The sequence below is a fragment of the Jaculus jaculus genome, chromosome 2, assembly GCF_020740685.1.
Source record: "Jaculus jaculus isolate mJacJac1 chromosome 2, mJacJac1.mat.Y.cur, whole genome shotgun sequence".
In the NCBI taxonomy this organism is placed as follows: domain Eukaryota; kingdom Metazoa; phylum Chordata; class Mammalia; order Rodentia; family Dipodidae; genus Jaculus; species Jaculus jaculus.
The window spans coordinates 3,908,772-3,926,113 of record NC_059103.1 but is presented as its reverse complement, the minus strand read 5'-3'; the positions used below and the strand labels follow the sequence as shown (position 1 = coordinate 3,926,113).

At 43.2% G+C, this 17,342-nt stretch overlaps 1 protein-coding gene across 8 annotated transcripts in view; it reads left to right on the top strand.

Moving 5' to 3' along the window:
* Rnf216 (ring finger protein 216) overlaps nucleotides 1-17,342 on the top strand; it is a 152,438-nt gene that overhangs the window by 53,098 nt on the left and 81,998 nt on the right. For all 8 annotated transcript variants that reach the window (XM_004671304.3, XM_004671303.3, XM_045143301.1 and 5 more), the window contains 4 exons: nucleotides 6,940-7,054; nucleotides 9,562-9,701; nucleotides 13,863-13,913; nucleotides 16,417-16,554. In XM_004671304.3, the coding sequence (XP_004671361.2) occupies nucleotides 6,940-7,054; nucleotides 9,562-9,701; nucleotides 13,863-13,913; nucleotides 16,417-16,554 (444 nt within the window). The remainder of the gene's footprint in view (nucleotides 1-6,939; nucleotides 7,055-9,561; nucleotides 9,702-13,862; nucleotides 13,914-16,416; nucleotides 16,555-17,342) is intronic.

The following is a 17,342-nucleotide window of genomic DNA, read 5'->3' as shown; positions in this document are numbered from 1 at the left end:
TTGGCACTTTTGCCTACAGGTATCATCAGCTGCTCCCTGTGTCTGCTGCATTTCCCTGCAGATTTAGCAATGTATAGAATCTAGTATCTTCACATGGGATTCTGCCACTTGTTAGTCTGTGATTCACGCAAGTGTGTGAAATGCTGAGCTTCTGTTGGTCACAGTTCAGAGAGAATCTCTTACATTGCTGGTAGATCAAGTATGATTCAGTGCTCTGCTTGTTGGGTTTCATCACTGTCCTACTCAGCACACTGCTTTCTTTGTGTAGTAAAATAACTGGCAAGGCTCACTACTGTGGCTGTGTAGCATGGTATTACACAAGTCTTCTGGTGAATTAGTCTTAGATTTGTAGCACTGAATTCAAGGTAGAGAAAGTTGTCTCCTATGGAGGCATCATCCAGAAAGCATTTACCTTGGTTGATTTCGTCAGCCTTGTGGAGGCCCAGTGATCAAGAGACCCTACCCTTGTATTTGTACAGCTGTAGGTAGTTAAATATATTTTTTAAGCTGGTTGTGGTGGCTCATGCCATTCCAGCACTCAAGAGGTAGAGGTAGGTGGATCGCTGTGAGTTTGAGGCCACCCTGAGACCACAGAGTGATTTCTAGGTCAGCCTGGGCTAGAGTAAAACCTTACCTTAATAAACCAAAAAAAAAAAATTTTTATTTGGGGGAGAGAATGGGTGCTCCAGGGTCTTTAGCCACTGCAGACAAACTCTAGAGGCATGTGCCACCTTGTGCATCTGGCTTACATGAGTCTGGGGAATTAAACCTGGGTCCTTTGGAAGCAAGCGCCTTAACTGCTAAGCCATTTCTTCAGCTCTGTTGGTTTTTTTTTTTTTAAGTTTTTATTAGCATTTTCCATGATTATTAAAAAAATCCCATGGTAATTCCCTCCCTCCCCACCCCCCTCTGTTGGTATTTTTTAAGAGCTTTTGTTTTGGTTTTTTTTTTTAGGTAGGTGCTCACTCTAGTAGCCCAGGCTGGCCTGGAATTCACTGTGGAGTCTCAGGCATTCCTCAGAGTCACAGTGTTGCCCCTACCTCCCAAGTGTTGGGATTAAAGGTGTGTTCCAGCACTCCCAACTTAAAAATTATTTTTATTTATTTGAGAGAGACAAAGAGAATGTGGGAGGGAAGGAGGAAAAGGGTTAGTTTGAGTATGGGGGTGCCAGGGGGCCTTCTGTTACTACAAATGAACTCCATACACATGTGCCAATTTTGTGCATCTGGCTTTATGTGGGTACTGAAGAATCAAACATGGTTTTTAAGGCTTTGCATACAAGTGCCTTTAACCACTGAGCAATCTATCCAGCCCCAAGCTATAGGTATTTTTCAACTTCTGACTATTTTTATTTACTTATTTGAGACACAGAGAAAGAGGCAGATAGAGAATAGGATGCCTAAGCCGGGTGTGGTGGCGCACGCCTTTAATCCCAGCACTCGGGAGGCAGAGGTAGGAGGATCACCGAGAGTTCGAGGCCACCCTGAGACTACATAGTGAATTCCAGGTCAGCCTGAGCTAGAGTGAGACCCTACCTTAGAAAACCAAAAAAAAAAAAAAAAAAAAAAGAATAGGATGCCAGGGCCTCTGGTCACTGCAAACAAACTGCAGACACCTGTGCCACCTTGTATGTCTGGCTTACGTGGATCCTGGGGAATTGAACTTCAATCCTTTGGCTTTGTAGGCAAGTGCCTTCACCACTAAGCCATCTCTCCAGCCCACTTCTTTTTTTTTTTTTTGAAAGCAACAGAGAAAGAGGTAGAGAGAGAATGGTCGCTCCAGGGCTTCCAGCCACTGCAGACGAATTCCAGATGCGTGCGCCCTCTTGTGCATCTGGCTAACGTGGGTCCTGGGGAATCGAGCCTCGAACCAGGGTCCTTAGGCTTCACAGGCAAGTGCTTAACCGCTAAGCCATCTCTCCAGCCCCCCACTTCTATTTTTATGGCAATCTGTGGATGGGCTTCTTGTGGAGCTCAGTGCAGCTTCAGTATTTCTAGGTCTTTTTTTTTTTTAATTTCTTTTTCTGTTTATAAAGTTCCACAGGGACAAAAATGCTTTCTCAAGTGTTTTTAATGAACTTGTAAGTTAGAAGAGCTGGCAGAGCCTTAAAACTCATAAAAGGAAACACTTCTGAAAATGAGTGGTTATTTTTATCAGCTCATCTCTGTAGGTACATGAAGTGCTCCTACAACTGCTATGCTGGAGCCTCTCTCTTCCTTTGCTCCCCAGGGGCGTCTCTCAACTACTTGATCCACTTTCTGGAAATCGACTTCATGTTTCTGAACATGGGCTTACTGCTTAATGAGTCAGCTTTGAAGTGGTTTGTACATTTGTCCTGGGGCCATGATGAGATGGTACACACATACTTTTTGGTAAACCTGTTTTCAGGATTTTCTTTATTTTGACTATGGGAATATTCACTGCTAGGACAGTTAGTGTACTCTTTACTGTGTGTCCTTCTTTGAATTTTCCAAGGTTTTGGAGTTAGGATTAGTTGTTTGGTATGGTGGTGTGAATCACATGACCCCCATAAATTCAAGTGTTTTGAATGCTTGGTCCCCAGCTGATGGCAGCTAGAGGAGGTGTGCTCTGGGTAGGGGTGCCATAGCCAGCTTCCCCTTGCCAGAATTCAGCTCACTGTCCTGCTTCTGCTTTCTGTCTGCTGTGGCAGAGGTGATGTCCAGCTTCTGCTCATGCTCATGCTCATGTTTTTCCCTGCATCATGAAGTGTCCCCTCAAGACTAGAAGCCAGAATAAAAACTTCTCTCCCATCACCTGCTTTTGGTTGGGTACTTTGTCCCAACAATGGGAAGCTAAGTATAAAAAGAACATAACTTTTTATTTATTTTTAATTTATTTATTTGAGAGACAAACAGAGAAAGAGGCAGATAGACAGAGAATGGGCGTGCCAGGGTCTCCAGCCACCACAAATGAACTCCAGATGCATGCACCTCCTTGTGCAACTGGCTAACGTGGGTCCTGGGGAATCGAGCCTCGAACCGGGTTCCTTAGGCTTCGCAGGCAAGCGCTTAACAGCTAAGCCATCTCTCCAGCCCACTTTTTAACTCTTTCTAAGTTTGTGTGTGTGTGGTGGTGGTGGTAGGGTTGTATGCATACACAAGCCCCAACGATTTTGGTCTCTGGTCCTTCTGGGTTTAATATTTAGTGAACCAGGTCATCTTGATTTTATTTTTTTAAGATACTTTATTTAGCCAGGTGTGGTGGTACATGCCTTTAATCCCAGCACTTGGAAGGCAGAGGTAGGAGGATCGCCATGAGTTCAAAGCCACCCTGAGACTACAGAGTGAATTCCAGGTCAGCCTGGGCTAGAGTGAGACCCTACCTCGACAAACCAAAGGAAAAAAAATATATATTTATTTGAGAGAGCAAGAGGATGGGCGTGCCTCAGCCTCTAGCCACTGCAAACTTCAGATGCATGTGCACATGGTATACATAGGTACTGGGTCCTTAACCTTTGCAGGCAAGTGCCTGAGATGTTGAGCCATTTTCCAGCCCCCAGGCCATGTTTTTAAACCTCTTTAATTTTGTTCTCTAACAAGGTCTTTCTTTGGATGTCCACCCTCCAAGCAGGCTTCCTAGATTCTCTTGTCACATGGCTTTAATGTGGCATCGGGTCCCATCATCTGTGTCATGCATGCAGGCCTGTCTTGCCCTTAACCTAAAGCATGCTCTTGTAGTGTTTTTCTTTCTGACTTTCTCATTTTGAGACATGGACTTGCTCTATAGCCTGATCTGACCTCCCAAATGCTGGCATTACAGACTTGTACCACAACACTTGGATGACTTCTAGGTTATCTGTTAAAACTGCTTGGCCATTGTTCCCAAGTCCTGAAAATTTGCACCAGATTGTATCCTTATTCTAGAACTAAAACCAGAGTAGCTGTTTTAATGTTTCAGTGTGGATGAAAGACTTAAACAATAGCTGAAAGAACATTATTCTTGAATGCCTACTGTTCCAAGGGTCCTTCCCTGATCTTTTTTTTTTTTTCTCCCCTTGTAGTATGTTCTCACTCTAGCCCAGGCTGACCTGCAAATCACTCTGTAGTCAAACTCACAACAATCCTTCTACCTCTGCCTCCCAAGTGCTGGGATTAAAAACATGTCCATCCTTCCCAGCCTCCCTGGCCTTTTTGATTCCTCATTTGTTAGTTGGTACCTGGCTCGCCCTGTAGATCTAGGATCACTACAACACAGTATAAGGCTGAAGCTCAGTGCAAATGTTGTGGACAGCATGCACATGGCCCTAGGTTCCATCCCTAGCATGAGAAAGGGAGGAAGGGAGGGGAGAAGAGAGGAAAAATTAAAGAATTGGACACAAAGTAGCTTCTTTCCAAAGAGCTTTTAGTCTGGTTGGCAGAAATGATCAAGACATTGTGAAGAATGCTCTAAAAGCAGAGGAATCGAACTGGGAGAGCACTGGGAGAGCTAAGAAGCCATCTGAGCAGAATCTTTATGAAAAGATGCTTTCACCACAGCCGTCAACACAAATGCCCACAGACCAGAAAGAGTGACCAGGGTGCCTGGGGCATACAGGCCAGCAGGTCAAAAGGAATTCTCCTGTAATTTGCTTCTGTCTGGTCTATTTGATTAGGCTTTTAGTCAGCAATAATAGAAGTACTGATTACTAATATAACCATTGAAGTAAGAGCTTAGGGTCTCCTTTAATTCATGTAGGCACTTGTGTATGCACTTGCATGTGGAGTCCAGAGAAAGAGGTCAGGTATCTGCCATTCTTCCTCCTTATTTCCTGAAGACATGACCTCTAAACCTGGAGCTTGCTGTTCTTGTGCTGCACTAGAGTCTCCATCCTCTTCATCACTGGGTTTATAGGCAAACACAACAATGCCTGCCTCTTTACATGGCTGCTGGGCATTGAACATGTGCTTTCACAGGAAGTAATCTAATCTGCTGAGTCATCTCCATATATAAAGTATTTCTGACAAGTACTAGTTTATGTTACTACTACTACCACATGGGGCTTTCCCCTACTATGTAGAAGCAGTATTTAGATGGGACAGCGACTCGCTTACAACTGCAGTTCAGAACCACCAGCTCTACTTGTGAAGGGCTACAAAGCCAGCATAACTCTGAGCCCACACCTCCGCTTTAATTAACTCTTCTGTAATATGCAGATTATGATATGGAAGTTTGTAAACAGCCCTAGCTCAAAGGTTGGGTAAAACTTGATGATTCTTGGTATTCCTGCACCTGTGGCTTTTTAAGATTAATGTGTGAAGAGGGGATGAGGAGATTGCTCAGTGGGTAAGAGCACCTGGCACACAGCATGAGGGCCAGATTAGACCTGACTTCAATTCCCAGCACCCATGTAAAAAAACCAGGTGCAGGTACGGCTACACAATACAAGTTCTGTGGGAACAGAGGCAAGAGAATCACTCAGACTCAGTGGTCAGCCAGCCAGCCTGACTAAAAAAGTAGCTTGGGTTCAGAGAAACTCTTATCTAAGGAAATAATGCAGAAAAGCAATTGAGGAGGGCATGTGCAGGCATGTGCCTACACATGCAAAAAGAAACTGGCCTGTGAGGTGAGGGAATGTCAGAAGGCAGAAATAGCAAGCCCCACAACCATGGAGGGCCTTGGTCGGGGAGACAAAGGTAGTGTGGTGGGTTTTTCTCTGAATTAATTTGTGAGGGTGAAATGGTTCTCAAAGAGGGAAGCTTTAGTTCCAGATTGCACATCATAGTTTTTACTGAGATGTGATTTGGGGCCAAAAGTCTTGCTTTATTCTGTAAAGTAAGGTTGACCTCAGGGTTATTATGAAATGTAAAGGAGACAGTGAGTAGAAATGTCCAGAAGGAAAGGGGGAATGACACCCCTTTCTTGTTTGGTAACTAACATGCATATTTTCTTTTGGTACTTAAGTACAGAGATACATAAATGTTTCTCCAAAATGAACAGATTCCAAATTTATAGTCTGTATCATACACATCTCTGTAATCATTTATGTATCCCTAGATGTATGGTCCAAGAAAATTATAGGGTGCTGAGGGTGTACTGTGAGCTATAGGAGCGTTCCTTGCTCTCCAGAGGCTCCCAGTACAGTGGAGGAGGTGATGTAAAATGGAAAAGTATCATGTTGTTTGAAGTAGGATGTGTACTCTGAAAGAGAAAATACAGGAGGTGCGAAAGACAGTATCATTGTTTACTGCAGGGTGGAATGCTGCAGAAAAAAACTGGCTTTCAGGGAATGAGTCATGGTTCAGTCTGGGCAATGCTAAATTTCCACTGTTATGAGTAGTGCAGGAAGGTTTGGTTGGGTTCATGCCAGGGATCATGGGAGAGGAGGTTGTAAAACAGCACCCAGATGCTTCTTTGGCCACAGGGGGGCCATAGGAGGGCTGACTTATCAAAGGAGAGGAGAATGAGATCATGAGAGAAGGGAGTATTCAAGAAGACACTTGGGGCCAGGCATGGTGGCGCACACCTTTAATCCCAGCACTCAGGAGGCAGAGGTAGGAGGATCGCTGTGAGTTCGAGGCCACCTTGAGATTACATAGTGAATTCCAGGTCAGCATGGGCTAGAGTGAGACCCTACCTTGAAACCCCCCCCCTCAAAAAAAAAAACATTGAAATGAACATGCCATACAAAGTGGTGGTGTAGGTATAAGGGATGGGAGGGCATGACCAGAGACACATCCTGTAAGCAGTGTCCACCAAGTACCAGACATCTCGCTGCTTCGCCTGTACTTACGCAAAGGTAGCTTGGACAGCTTCCCACTTCTTATGTAGCCCTTTACTCTGTCAGTAAGCATTTTGATTTTTGCCACTGCCTGCTTCTGATAAGCCACCCAGGGGAGGGAGTGGGCACTTAGGGTGAAGATAAAGATTCTAAGGTTATCTGAATTTTTTAACTCTTATTTTGCATTTGTATTGGTAATCTTTCTGCTTCTCAATTTCCAGGCCTTTTCTGATGCCATTAAAAAATGGAAGGAGCTATCACCTGAAGCCAGTGGAAAAAGGAAAAAGAGGAAAGAAATGAATCAGTATTCTTTCATAGATTTCAAATTTGAACAAGGTATTGGCTTGCTGAGTGCTGATAACAGTGTGCGACTCTGTAATCTGTCACTGTCCCCTTCCAAGAAGTCACTGAAAGTGGCTCCTGGTACTACTCAAGGCCCAGCAGGCACAAGGGAGATTGTTGTCGTTGTCATCATTATTTTCTTTCTTTGTTTTTGTTTTTGTTTTTTGAGGTAGGGTCTCACTCTACTCCAGGCTGACCTGGAATTCACTATGTAGTCTCAGGGTGGCCTCGAACTCATACAGTCATCCTACCTCTTCCTCTGGAGTGCTGGGATTAAAGAAGTGCCACCACGCCCAGCTTCTTTTTTATTTATTTATTTTTTCAATTCTGTTTATTTTCTTATGTGTTTATGTACATATGTGTGTCAGGGCCTCTTGCAGTTTGCAGTATTTTCACTGGTAAGCCACCTTTTCACCTCCCTGTTTCTTTTCTTCCCAAGTGCCTACTTCAGGTCTTATCCCCTAAAATGTAGGCTACTGGAATATATACAGATTTCATGTGACTTGGTTGCATCCAACAAAGGTTGCATCTCAAACAGAAATATCACCTCTTCTCTTTCTGTTTTCTGTCCTCTTACCATATCATCTCATCTTTGGGTTTGTCTTCTGTGACATGTGTACTTAGACCTTGATTTCAAGTCTGACTAAGTAGAAATGCCTTGAGGTTACTATACAGTTAAACAGTTAATTTCTCAATTTTTCAGGACCTCACTTCTGATCCACTTTCTGTGATCTCAGAGGTCTCTCAGCAATCCCACAGGTGTCAGGTAGAGTGAGAAGTGGAGACAGGTGTTTCTCACTCACTTTCATTAATGCACAGTTTAGAGCAGGAACCTCAAAGATAGTGGTAAGGCATTGTTTCTGATATTTGAAGGTAAGAGGAAAGTGTAGTTATCAGGATGCTCTGCTCCCGCTGAGCCAGTTTTTTCGCAGAGCTCTTCTTTGCATCAAGTCAGAATATACCTTCTGGAAACGTTCTGCCGTGCATGCAGGTCTTGCCTCTGAAAAAGGTAGGGAAAACCGAAGCACAGAAGGTGAGACCCTTGCCAAGTGTTGCACAGCCAGTTCATAGCAGGTGGGCGCCAGCCCTGGTGATCTGACTTCTGTGGCTACTCCTTAGCGCTGTGTTTCACTACTCATGAAACAAAAGGCTGGTTTTCAAGTCAAAAGTTTAGATCTTAAAAATCCTAGTGAGAGCATGGTAGTCAGTGCATGCCTTTCATCCCAGTACTCAGGAGGCAGAGGTAGGAGGATCACCATGAGTTTGAGGCTACCCTGAGACTACATAGTGAATTCCAGGTCAGTCTGAGCCAGAGCGAAACCCTACCTCAAAACAAAATAAAATAAAATTACTGATAGTAAGAGAAAAGTAGGGTAAAATATGACAAGGAACTAGACATAGTAAATGCTGTTAAAATCAGAAGAGATTGCCAATAACCAATTGGTGAGTAAATTGAAAGTCTGAGTGGGGCAGTTTTCTAGAAGAAATACAAATTACTAAATTAACAGGAAAAATATAACATAGAGATTGGGCTATGAATATGTCTATTTGTTACTCTATTAACTTATTCTGCATTTTATTTTAGTGACCCTAAATGCATCTCTTTCAGCTTTTCTACATATTTGAAGATTTTTCTTTTGGCTTTTTCTCCCCATAGGCTGCTTTGGCATGGTTCCTATGCCACCATTTTAACCAGAAGTCTGAAGATTTTCAAAACTAATTTTGATTTTATTTTTATTTGAGAGAGAAAGAGGCAGATACACACACACATATACAGAGAGTGAGAGAGAGAGAATGAATGAGTGAATGAATGAATGAATATGGACGTGCCAGGGCCTCTAGCTGCTGCAAATGAACTTCAAATACATGTGCCACTTTATGCAGCAGCTGGCTTACATGGGTTCTTGGGAAATCAGACCAGGGTCCTTTGGCTTCTCAGGCAAGTACCTTATCCACTAAGTCATCTCTCCAGCTTCTCCAGACTAAAATTTTAATGTGCATGTAGGTCATTTGCACCTACAGCAATGACTAAAATACAAACCTGATACTTCCAAGTGTTGACAAAAATGTACACAACTGGAACTCTCAAACATTGCTGGTGACGGGAGGTTACAAATTAGAGCAACTACTCTGGGAAAATTGTATTATTTTCTAAAGCTTAGAGTAAGTAAGCATATCCAAATTTCTTCCTATAAGTCCACTTGAATTGATCTTATAAATGGCTGCAAGCCTCGGAAGCTCTGATAACTATAAACCCACAGCAGTAATGTTAACAGGAGGGTCTTAGCAGGTGGTTCTTACAAGAGAAAATCCAAAAGATGCACCACAGGTTGAACATGGTAAGGCATGTGGTCTCCAGCAGCAGGGCGGTGTTGCAGAAAGTCATAAGGTCCTGCTCCATGGTCAGTGGTGCTGAGCTGTAGAAGACAGGAAGTAGCTGGCTGGCTTGGATTCCTAGCAAACAGTTGTCTCTATGATGCGCATTGTTATATATCTTTTAGGTGACATAAAGATAGAAAAGAGGATGTTCTTTCTGGAAAACAAGCGTCGACATTGTAGGTCCTATGACCAGCAGGCCCTCCTTCCAGCTGTGCAGCAAGAGCAGGAGTTCTATGAGCAGAAAATCAAAGAGATGGCAGAGGTAGGAAGACGTGCTCTGGTATGGGGAGTGTTCCTGTGGTTCTAATTCACTCACTGGGGATGTGGTACAAAACTGGCTTTGGTGAGTTCCCTTTTCAAGGCTTAGAGTATAGCCCAGCGATTAAGAAAGCCCTGGGTTCTGTCTCCAGAACCACCAGAGAGAACAAGATGTCCCTTTTCAAGGGAGCCCTGGATGGTACATGCCTGTCATCTCAACCCTTAAAGGCTGAAGCAGATAGGATGTTTGTTGCTATTTTCTTTTCTTGTGCTGAAGGTGGTAAGAATTAAGCAAGCATTCTGCTACTGAGAAACATTATTTATGTGCAAGCAGAGAGATAAACGAACTCCATATGCATGTGTTATCCTGTGTATCTGGCTTTACATGGGTACTAGGGAATTGATCCTGGGTCCTCAGGCTTTGCAGACTAGTACCTTAACTACTGAGCCATCTGTAGTCCATAGCAAAGGGTTTTTTGTTTGTTTGTTTTTAGGTAGGGTCTCTCTCTAGACCAGGCTGACCTAGAATTCACTATGTAGTCTCAGGATGGTCTCAGGCTCACAGCAATCCTTCTACCTCTGCCTCTTAAGTACTACCAGGGTGTACTCAGGGTGGCCTTGAACTCACAGTGATCCTCCCAAGTGCTGGGATTAAAGGCGTGTACCACCATGCCTGGCTCTCTGTCTCTCTCAAATAAAAATATTTAATAACATCAAAAAAAAACAGGGCTGGAGCGATGGCTTAGTGGTTGAGGCATTTGCAAAGCCTAAGGACCTGATTTCTATTCCCCAGTACCCTCCTAATGCCAGATGCAAAAGGTGACATGTGACTGGAGTTTGTTTGCAGTGGCTAGAGCCTCTAGCATGGCCATTTTCTTTCTACCTGCTTCTCACTCAAATGTTAATGAAAAAAAAATTTTTTTTAACAGAAATTATAGTACCATTACAGACTGAGACAGTAGAATTGCAAGTTAAAGGTTCAAGACTACCCTGGAAAACTTGGTTTAAGAGTTTGTCTTGAAATAAGTTAAAAAAATAAAAATAAAAACTAGTGTATTAGATATTTTTCTTGCTCCTGGGACAGAATATTTGTCAAAAATTAGTTTAAGGGATACAAGATTTATTTCAGCCTATAATTCAGGTTTGTAGTCCGTGATGATAAGGAGTGCATGGAGAACAGGAGATTGTGGCAACTGCCACATTCAGTCCACAGTGAGGAAGCAGATACACATGAATGCTGGTGCTCAGCCAGCTGTCTCTTTTTTGTTTTGTTTTTCGAGGTAGGGTCTTGACCCAGCCCAGGCTGACCTGGAGTTCACTGTGTAATCTCAGGCTGGCCTCTTGCTTACAGTGATCCTCATATCTACTCTCATCTCTGAGTGCTGACATTAAAGGCCACACCACACCCGACAGTTGTCTCTTTATTTTATACAGTCCAGGACTTGATCCATGGAATGGTGCTTTCCACAGGTAAGGTAGGTCATCCCACTTCAGTTAAGATATTATTCCCCACGAGCATGCCCAGAGGCTAGTCTAATATAGGTATTCCCTCATAGGTGATTCTAGGTCCAAGCAAGTTGACAACATAAACCATCACAAATAGGGGTATAACTTAGTGGTAGAGTGTTTGCCTTGCTTGCATTACTCCCTAGTTTAGTTCCCAGTACCAGGAAAAATAAAATGCTAGTACCTCAGTAGGAGGATCTCTGTGTGTGTGAGGCCAGCCTGAGACTAATTCCAGGTCAGCCTGGGCTAGAGCAAGACTGTACCTCAAAAAAGAAAAAAAAAAAGCACAAGCTGGGTGTGTTGGCGCAAGTCTTTAATCCCAACATTTGGGCGGCAGAAGTAGGAGGATCTCCATGAGTTAGAGATCAGTGCTAGAGAGAGACACTACCTCAAAAAAAAAAAAGGATAGCTGGAGAGATGGCTTAGAACTTAATGTGCATGCTTGCAAAGCCTGCGGATCCAGGTTCGATTCTCCAGGTCACACATAAGCCAGATGCGCATGGTGGTGCCTGTGTCTGGAGTTCGTTTGCAGTCGCTGGAAGCCCTGGCATGCCCCATTCTCTCTCCATCTCTCTCTCTGTGTCTCAAATTTTAAAAAGTTAATTTATGGGCTGGAGAGATGGCTTAGCGGTTAAGCGCTTGCCTGTGAAGCCTAAGGACCCCGGTTCGAGGCTCGGTTCCCCAGGTCCCACGTTAGCCAGATGCACAAGGGGGCGCACGCGTCTGGAGTTCGTTTGCAGAGGCTGAAAGCCCTGGCACGCCCATTCCCTCTCTCTCCTTCTATCTGTCTTTCTCTCTGTGTCTGTCGCTCTCAAATAAATAAATAAAATTTTAAAAAAAAAACATTTTAAAAAGTTAATTTAAACAAAAAAATTGTTTATTTTTATTTATTTGAAAGCAACAGAGAAAGAGGCAGATAGAGAATGAGCACACCAGGGCCTACAGCCACTGCAGACACGTGCGCCCCCTTGTGCATCTGGCTAACATGGGTCCTGGGGAACCAGTCCTCGAACCTGGGTCCTTAGGCTTCACAGGCAAGTGCTTAACCGCTAAGCCATCTCTTCAGCCCAAATAAATTTAAAAAAAAAGCTAAATCAGCCCTTTTCTGTTCTCTCTCCAGCCATCCTCACACCATTATTAAGACAAATGGCTGAAAGAAAAGCTATGGTTAATCAAAATTGAATATATCAGTAGACATTTTCTTAAATATAAATTATGATTATTTGCGATCAGTGATAAAATTCTACATCTCAAATACACATTAGCACATATGTCTAGAGTTTGATTGTAGTGGCTAGAGGCCCTGGCATGTCAATTCTCTTGCTCACGCTTTCTCACACTTAAAAAAAAAGGCTGGGCATGGTGGCTCACACCTTTAATCCCAGCACTCTAGAGTCAGAGGTAGGAGGATTGTTGTGAGTTCAAGGCCATCTGAGACTACATAGTGAATTCCAGGTCAGCCTGGGCTAGAGTGAAACCCTACTTCAAAGAAAAAAAGAAAAGGCCAGTTTACTGGACTTGTCTCAAACAAACACTGCCTAGTGGTATCCCACTGTGTGCAGTAATGGTTCATTCATTCATCTTCCTGATGATAGATTTTCAGGGTTTCCAGGTTGGTGCTCTTGGTATATAAGTTTGTGTATCTGTCAGTGTGTGTATTCTGCCCCAGGCAATCTTTGGGCCAGATTCCTGAAAGTGTCACTGATTTACCTTTACTAAGTCCCCTTCCTTGCCAGTAATATACCAAAGTGCTTATTGCCCCCCAGCCTCACCAGCAAAGTATGTTGTTAAACTTGGAGGTTTTCTTTTTGTTTTTAAAATTTCTTTTTCCTTTTTGGTGTGTGTGGGGGTTGGTTTTGAGGTTAGGGTCTCACTCTAGCCCAGGCTGAGCTGGAATTCACTATGTAGTCTCAGAGTAGCCTCAAACTCACAGCGATTCTCCTACCTCTGTCTCTCGAGTGCTGGGATTAAAGGCTTGTGCCACCATGCCCAGCTCTCTTTCTTTCTTTCTCTTTTTTTAACGATATATTTTTATTTAGTTATTTATTAGAGACACAGAGGGAGGAAGAGAGGGGAAAAAAATGGGTGGACCAGGACCTCTAGCCTCTGCAAATGAAAAGATGTGTGTACTACTTTGTACATGTGGCTTCCGTGGGACCTGGAAAATCAAACCTGGATCCTTAGGCTTTGCAGGCATGCACCTTAATCGTTAAGCCAGGTTTCCAACCATCTTTAAATATTTAAATTTTATTTAAGAGAGAGAGAGAGAGGAAAAAAAATAGGCGTGCCAGTGCTTTCAGCTACTATAAATTATCTCCAGACGCATGTGCTACTTTGTGAGTCTGGCTTACGTGGGTTCTGCAGAATTTACCTAGGTCCCTTGGCTTTGCAGGCAAATGCCTTAACCACTAAGGTGTCTCTCCAAGCGTCAAACTTGGTTTTGAGCCACTTATTTTTTTGTTTGCTTATGCTGCTCATGGCTATTTATTGATGTCTGTCTGTTCCCTTATTTATTTTGTAAATTTATCCTCAGTTAATTTTTTCAATTAACTATGTAACTGAAGGACTGCTTATCAATAGTAGATCTAATAGCAGTAAATACTAAATAGTATGTCTTTCCTGAGCTTGTATCTGAATGTTTGATTATTTTACTCCTCAGCATGAAGACTTTCTGCTTGCTGTGCAGATGAATGAAGAACAATATCAAAAGGTATTTTGAAATCTGAGTTCATTTATTCTGGGTATTCTCATGGGCTTTCTCAATCACTGTTGGTGTGTGTTTTCTGTAGCATTTTGAAAGCAAACTTTGTCTCTATAACTTTCTGTTGACCTGCTGAGTTTGTATTTCACTTAAATCACAGTCAGGTGTATCAGCTAGTATAGGTATTGTTACTAGCCTGAATCATAATTGAACTGAGATAGCAACTGGTCCTCATTAAAGAATGCAACCAGACTGCTGGTGGGAATGCAATCTGGTCCAGCCATTGTGGAAAACAGTGTGGAGGTTCCTAAAACAGCTAGAGATTGATCTACCATATGACCCAGCTATAGCACTCCTAGGCATATATACAAAGGACTCATCTCATTTCCTTAGAAGTACATGCTCAACCATGTTTATTGCTGCTCAATTTATAATAGCTGGGAAATGGAACCAGCCTAGATGTCCCTCAACAGATGAGTGGATAATGAAGATGTGGCACATTTATACAATGGAGTTCTACTCAGCGGTAAAGAAAAATGAAGTTATGAAATTTGCAGAAAAATGAATGGACCTGGAAAGTATTATACTAAGTCAGGTAACCCAGGCCCAGAAAGCCAAGCGCCACATGTTCTCTCTCATATGTGGATCCTAGCTACAGATGACTGGGCTTCTGTGTGAGAATGAAAATACTTAGTAGCAGAGGCCAGTAAGTTGAAAAGGAGACATAAAGGGTGGAGAAAGGAAGGGAGGAGGATACTTAATAGGTTGATATTGTATATATGTAATTACAATGATTGTAATGGGGAGGTAATATGATGGAGAATGGAATTTCAAATGGGAAAGTGTGGGGGTGGGGAGGGAGGGAATTACCATGGGATATATTTTATAATCATGGAAAATGTTAATAAAAATTTAAAAAAAAAAAAAAAGAATGCAACCAGAAATCAGCTAGTAGATTCCTAGAGGGAAATGTAGGACTCAGAATCTGTGTGTCTGGCTTTGGACAGGGATTTCTGAGTATATTTTAGTAAAGAAAGTAAAACACAAAGCTCCCAAGATGAAGGAGGCCTGAGTGTGAGTTCTTGGTGACTTGAATCAGGGGTTCTTACATCCTTAGTGATGCACATTAGGCATCAAGTTGAAGTAGATTAGATTGGTTACTTTGACTTTATGAGGGGCCCTTGATAAAAAGGGAATAAGTGGGGGTGCTCAGGAGATTGCTCAGTGCATCAAGCCACTTAACAAAATAGTGTATGTCTGGAGTTTGTTTGCAGTGGCAAGAGGCCCTGGCATGCCCCCATGCCACCCCCCACCAATGGAAATATTCTAACAAAAAAAAAAAATAGAAAAACAGCTAGTGGTCCACCAACATCTTGGTAAGTTAGGGCTTTGGAATTCAGTCCCTCCATTGTGTTCTCTGGACTTGTCATTAGTAATATACTTTTTGGGCATGTAATCCACACACTACCTACAAAATGGCTCCTTTGGGCTGGAGAGATGGCTTAGTGGTTAAGACACTTGCCTGCAAAGCCTAACAACTCAGGTTTGATTCTTCAGAACCCATGTAAGACAGATGCACAAGGTGGCACATATGTCTGGAGTTCATTTGTAATGGCTGGAGACCATGGCTTACCCACTCTGTCTGTCTGTTTCTCTCTCTCTCCCAATAAATGAAAAAACAGATGGGCTCCCTTACTCCTGCTTCCTGTCACTAGCATGGCACAGCATGGGCTGCTGGCTGGACAGGTCACTGCAGTGACAGTGAGACCACAGGCTCGCATGCACTTGAGGCTGCTGTCTTCAGTTGTTCCAGTAGGCCCTAAGAGCAAGGAAGGGCTGGGCTATTTCTTTTTTTTATTTCCAAGGTAGGGTCTCACTCTAGCACAGGAAGGGTTGGTTTATAATCCCCTCACACTCCTGCCTCATGGCAAGAGGTACAAAAATCCTGCTTTTAAAGTTTTATTAGCATCAGAGTGCAGGTGTTACAGGTGCTGTGGAATTAAGTATATGACTGTGAATAAAGAATTACTCCAAAGAAGATCCCCAGATGTGAATGCTTGCTATTTTGAAATATGTTACACTGATATCCTGAGCTACGTTTATTTATTTTTAGTTAATATTGATTTTTTTGAGGCAGGGGTTCACTGTAGCCCAGGCCATTCTTGAACTCACAGCTTCAACCTCCTGATTTCTCACATTAAAGGCATGAGGAACCCCAACAGCTTCATTTAAGAAGACAGGGTCTCAGTTTGTAGCCTAGGGTGGTTTCAAACTCCACATCCTCCTGCCACAGTCTCCCAAGTATTGTGATTACAGATGTTCCTCTACCATGGCTAATTTCTGAGCGAGGTTTAGCTACAGAAAATAACTCATTGTTACTTTGTGTCTCCTGGGATTCAGTTTTGATCTTGGTATGTGTCTGGGCCAGGAGGGGCTTATGGCTATGAGAGAAAGGCCTCCCTGTACTTGAGTGTGTAGACTGGGACATTGACATGCCTTTGACGATCTTCAGGATGGCCAGCTGATTGAATGCCGCTGCTGCTATGGAGAGTTTCCATTTGAGGAGCTGACACAGTGTGCCGATGCTCACTTGTTCTGCAAAGAATGTCTCATCAGATATGCCCAAGAGGCAGTCTTTGGATCTGGAAAGGTAAGCGTGTTATATACATACATAGGAAAGATGTGCTGGTAGACAAATGCACTTCTGGAAATAGGTAAAATTAAGCCAGGCATAGTGGCGCATGCCTTTAATCCCAGCACTCGGGAGGCAGAGGTAGGAAGATCGCTGTGAGTTTGAGGCCACCCTGAGACTAAATAGTAAATTCCAGGTCAGCCTGGACTACCTCAAAAACAAAAGGGGAGGGAAGTAGATTTTGCAGTTGACTTAAAAGTTCATATTCATGGACTGGAGAGATGGCTTTTTGGTTAAAGCACTTGATTTCAAAGCCTGATGACCTGAGTTTTATTTCTTCAGTAGCCATGTAGACCAGGTGCACAAAGTGACACATGTGTCTGGAGTGGCTAGAGGCCCTGGTGTGCACATGTATGCATGTGCACACACATTCTCCCCTCCTCCCTGCAACTTGCAAATAAACAATTTTTTTTAATTTATTTTGACTTTTATTTATTTATTTGAGAGTGACAGACAGAGAGAGAAAGCGGCAGATAGAGAGAGAGAGAATGGGCGCGCCAGGGCTTCCAGCCACTGTAAACGAACTCCAGATGCATGCGCCCCTTGTGCATCTGGCTAACGTGGGTCCTGGGAAATCGAGCCTCGAACCAGGGTCCTTAGGCTTCACAGGCAAGCGCTTAACCGCTAAGCCATCTCTCCAGCCCAAATAAATAAACAATTTTTTTAAAGGCTCAGTATGGCTGGGGAGATGGGTTAGTGGTTAAGGCACTTGCCTACTAAGCCTCAGGACCCATGTTTGACTCTCC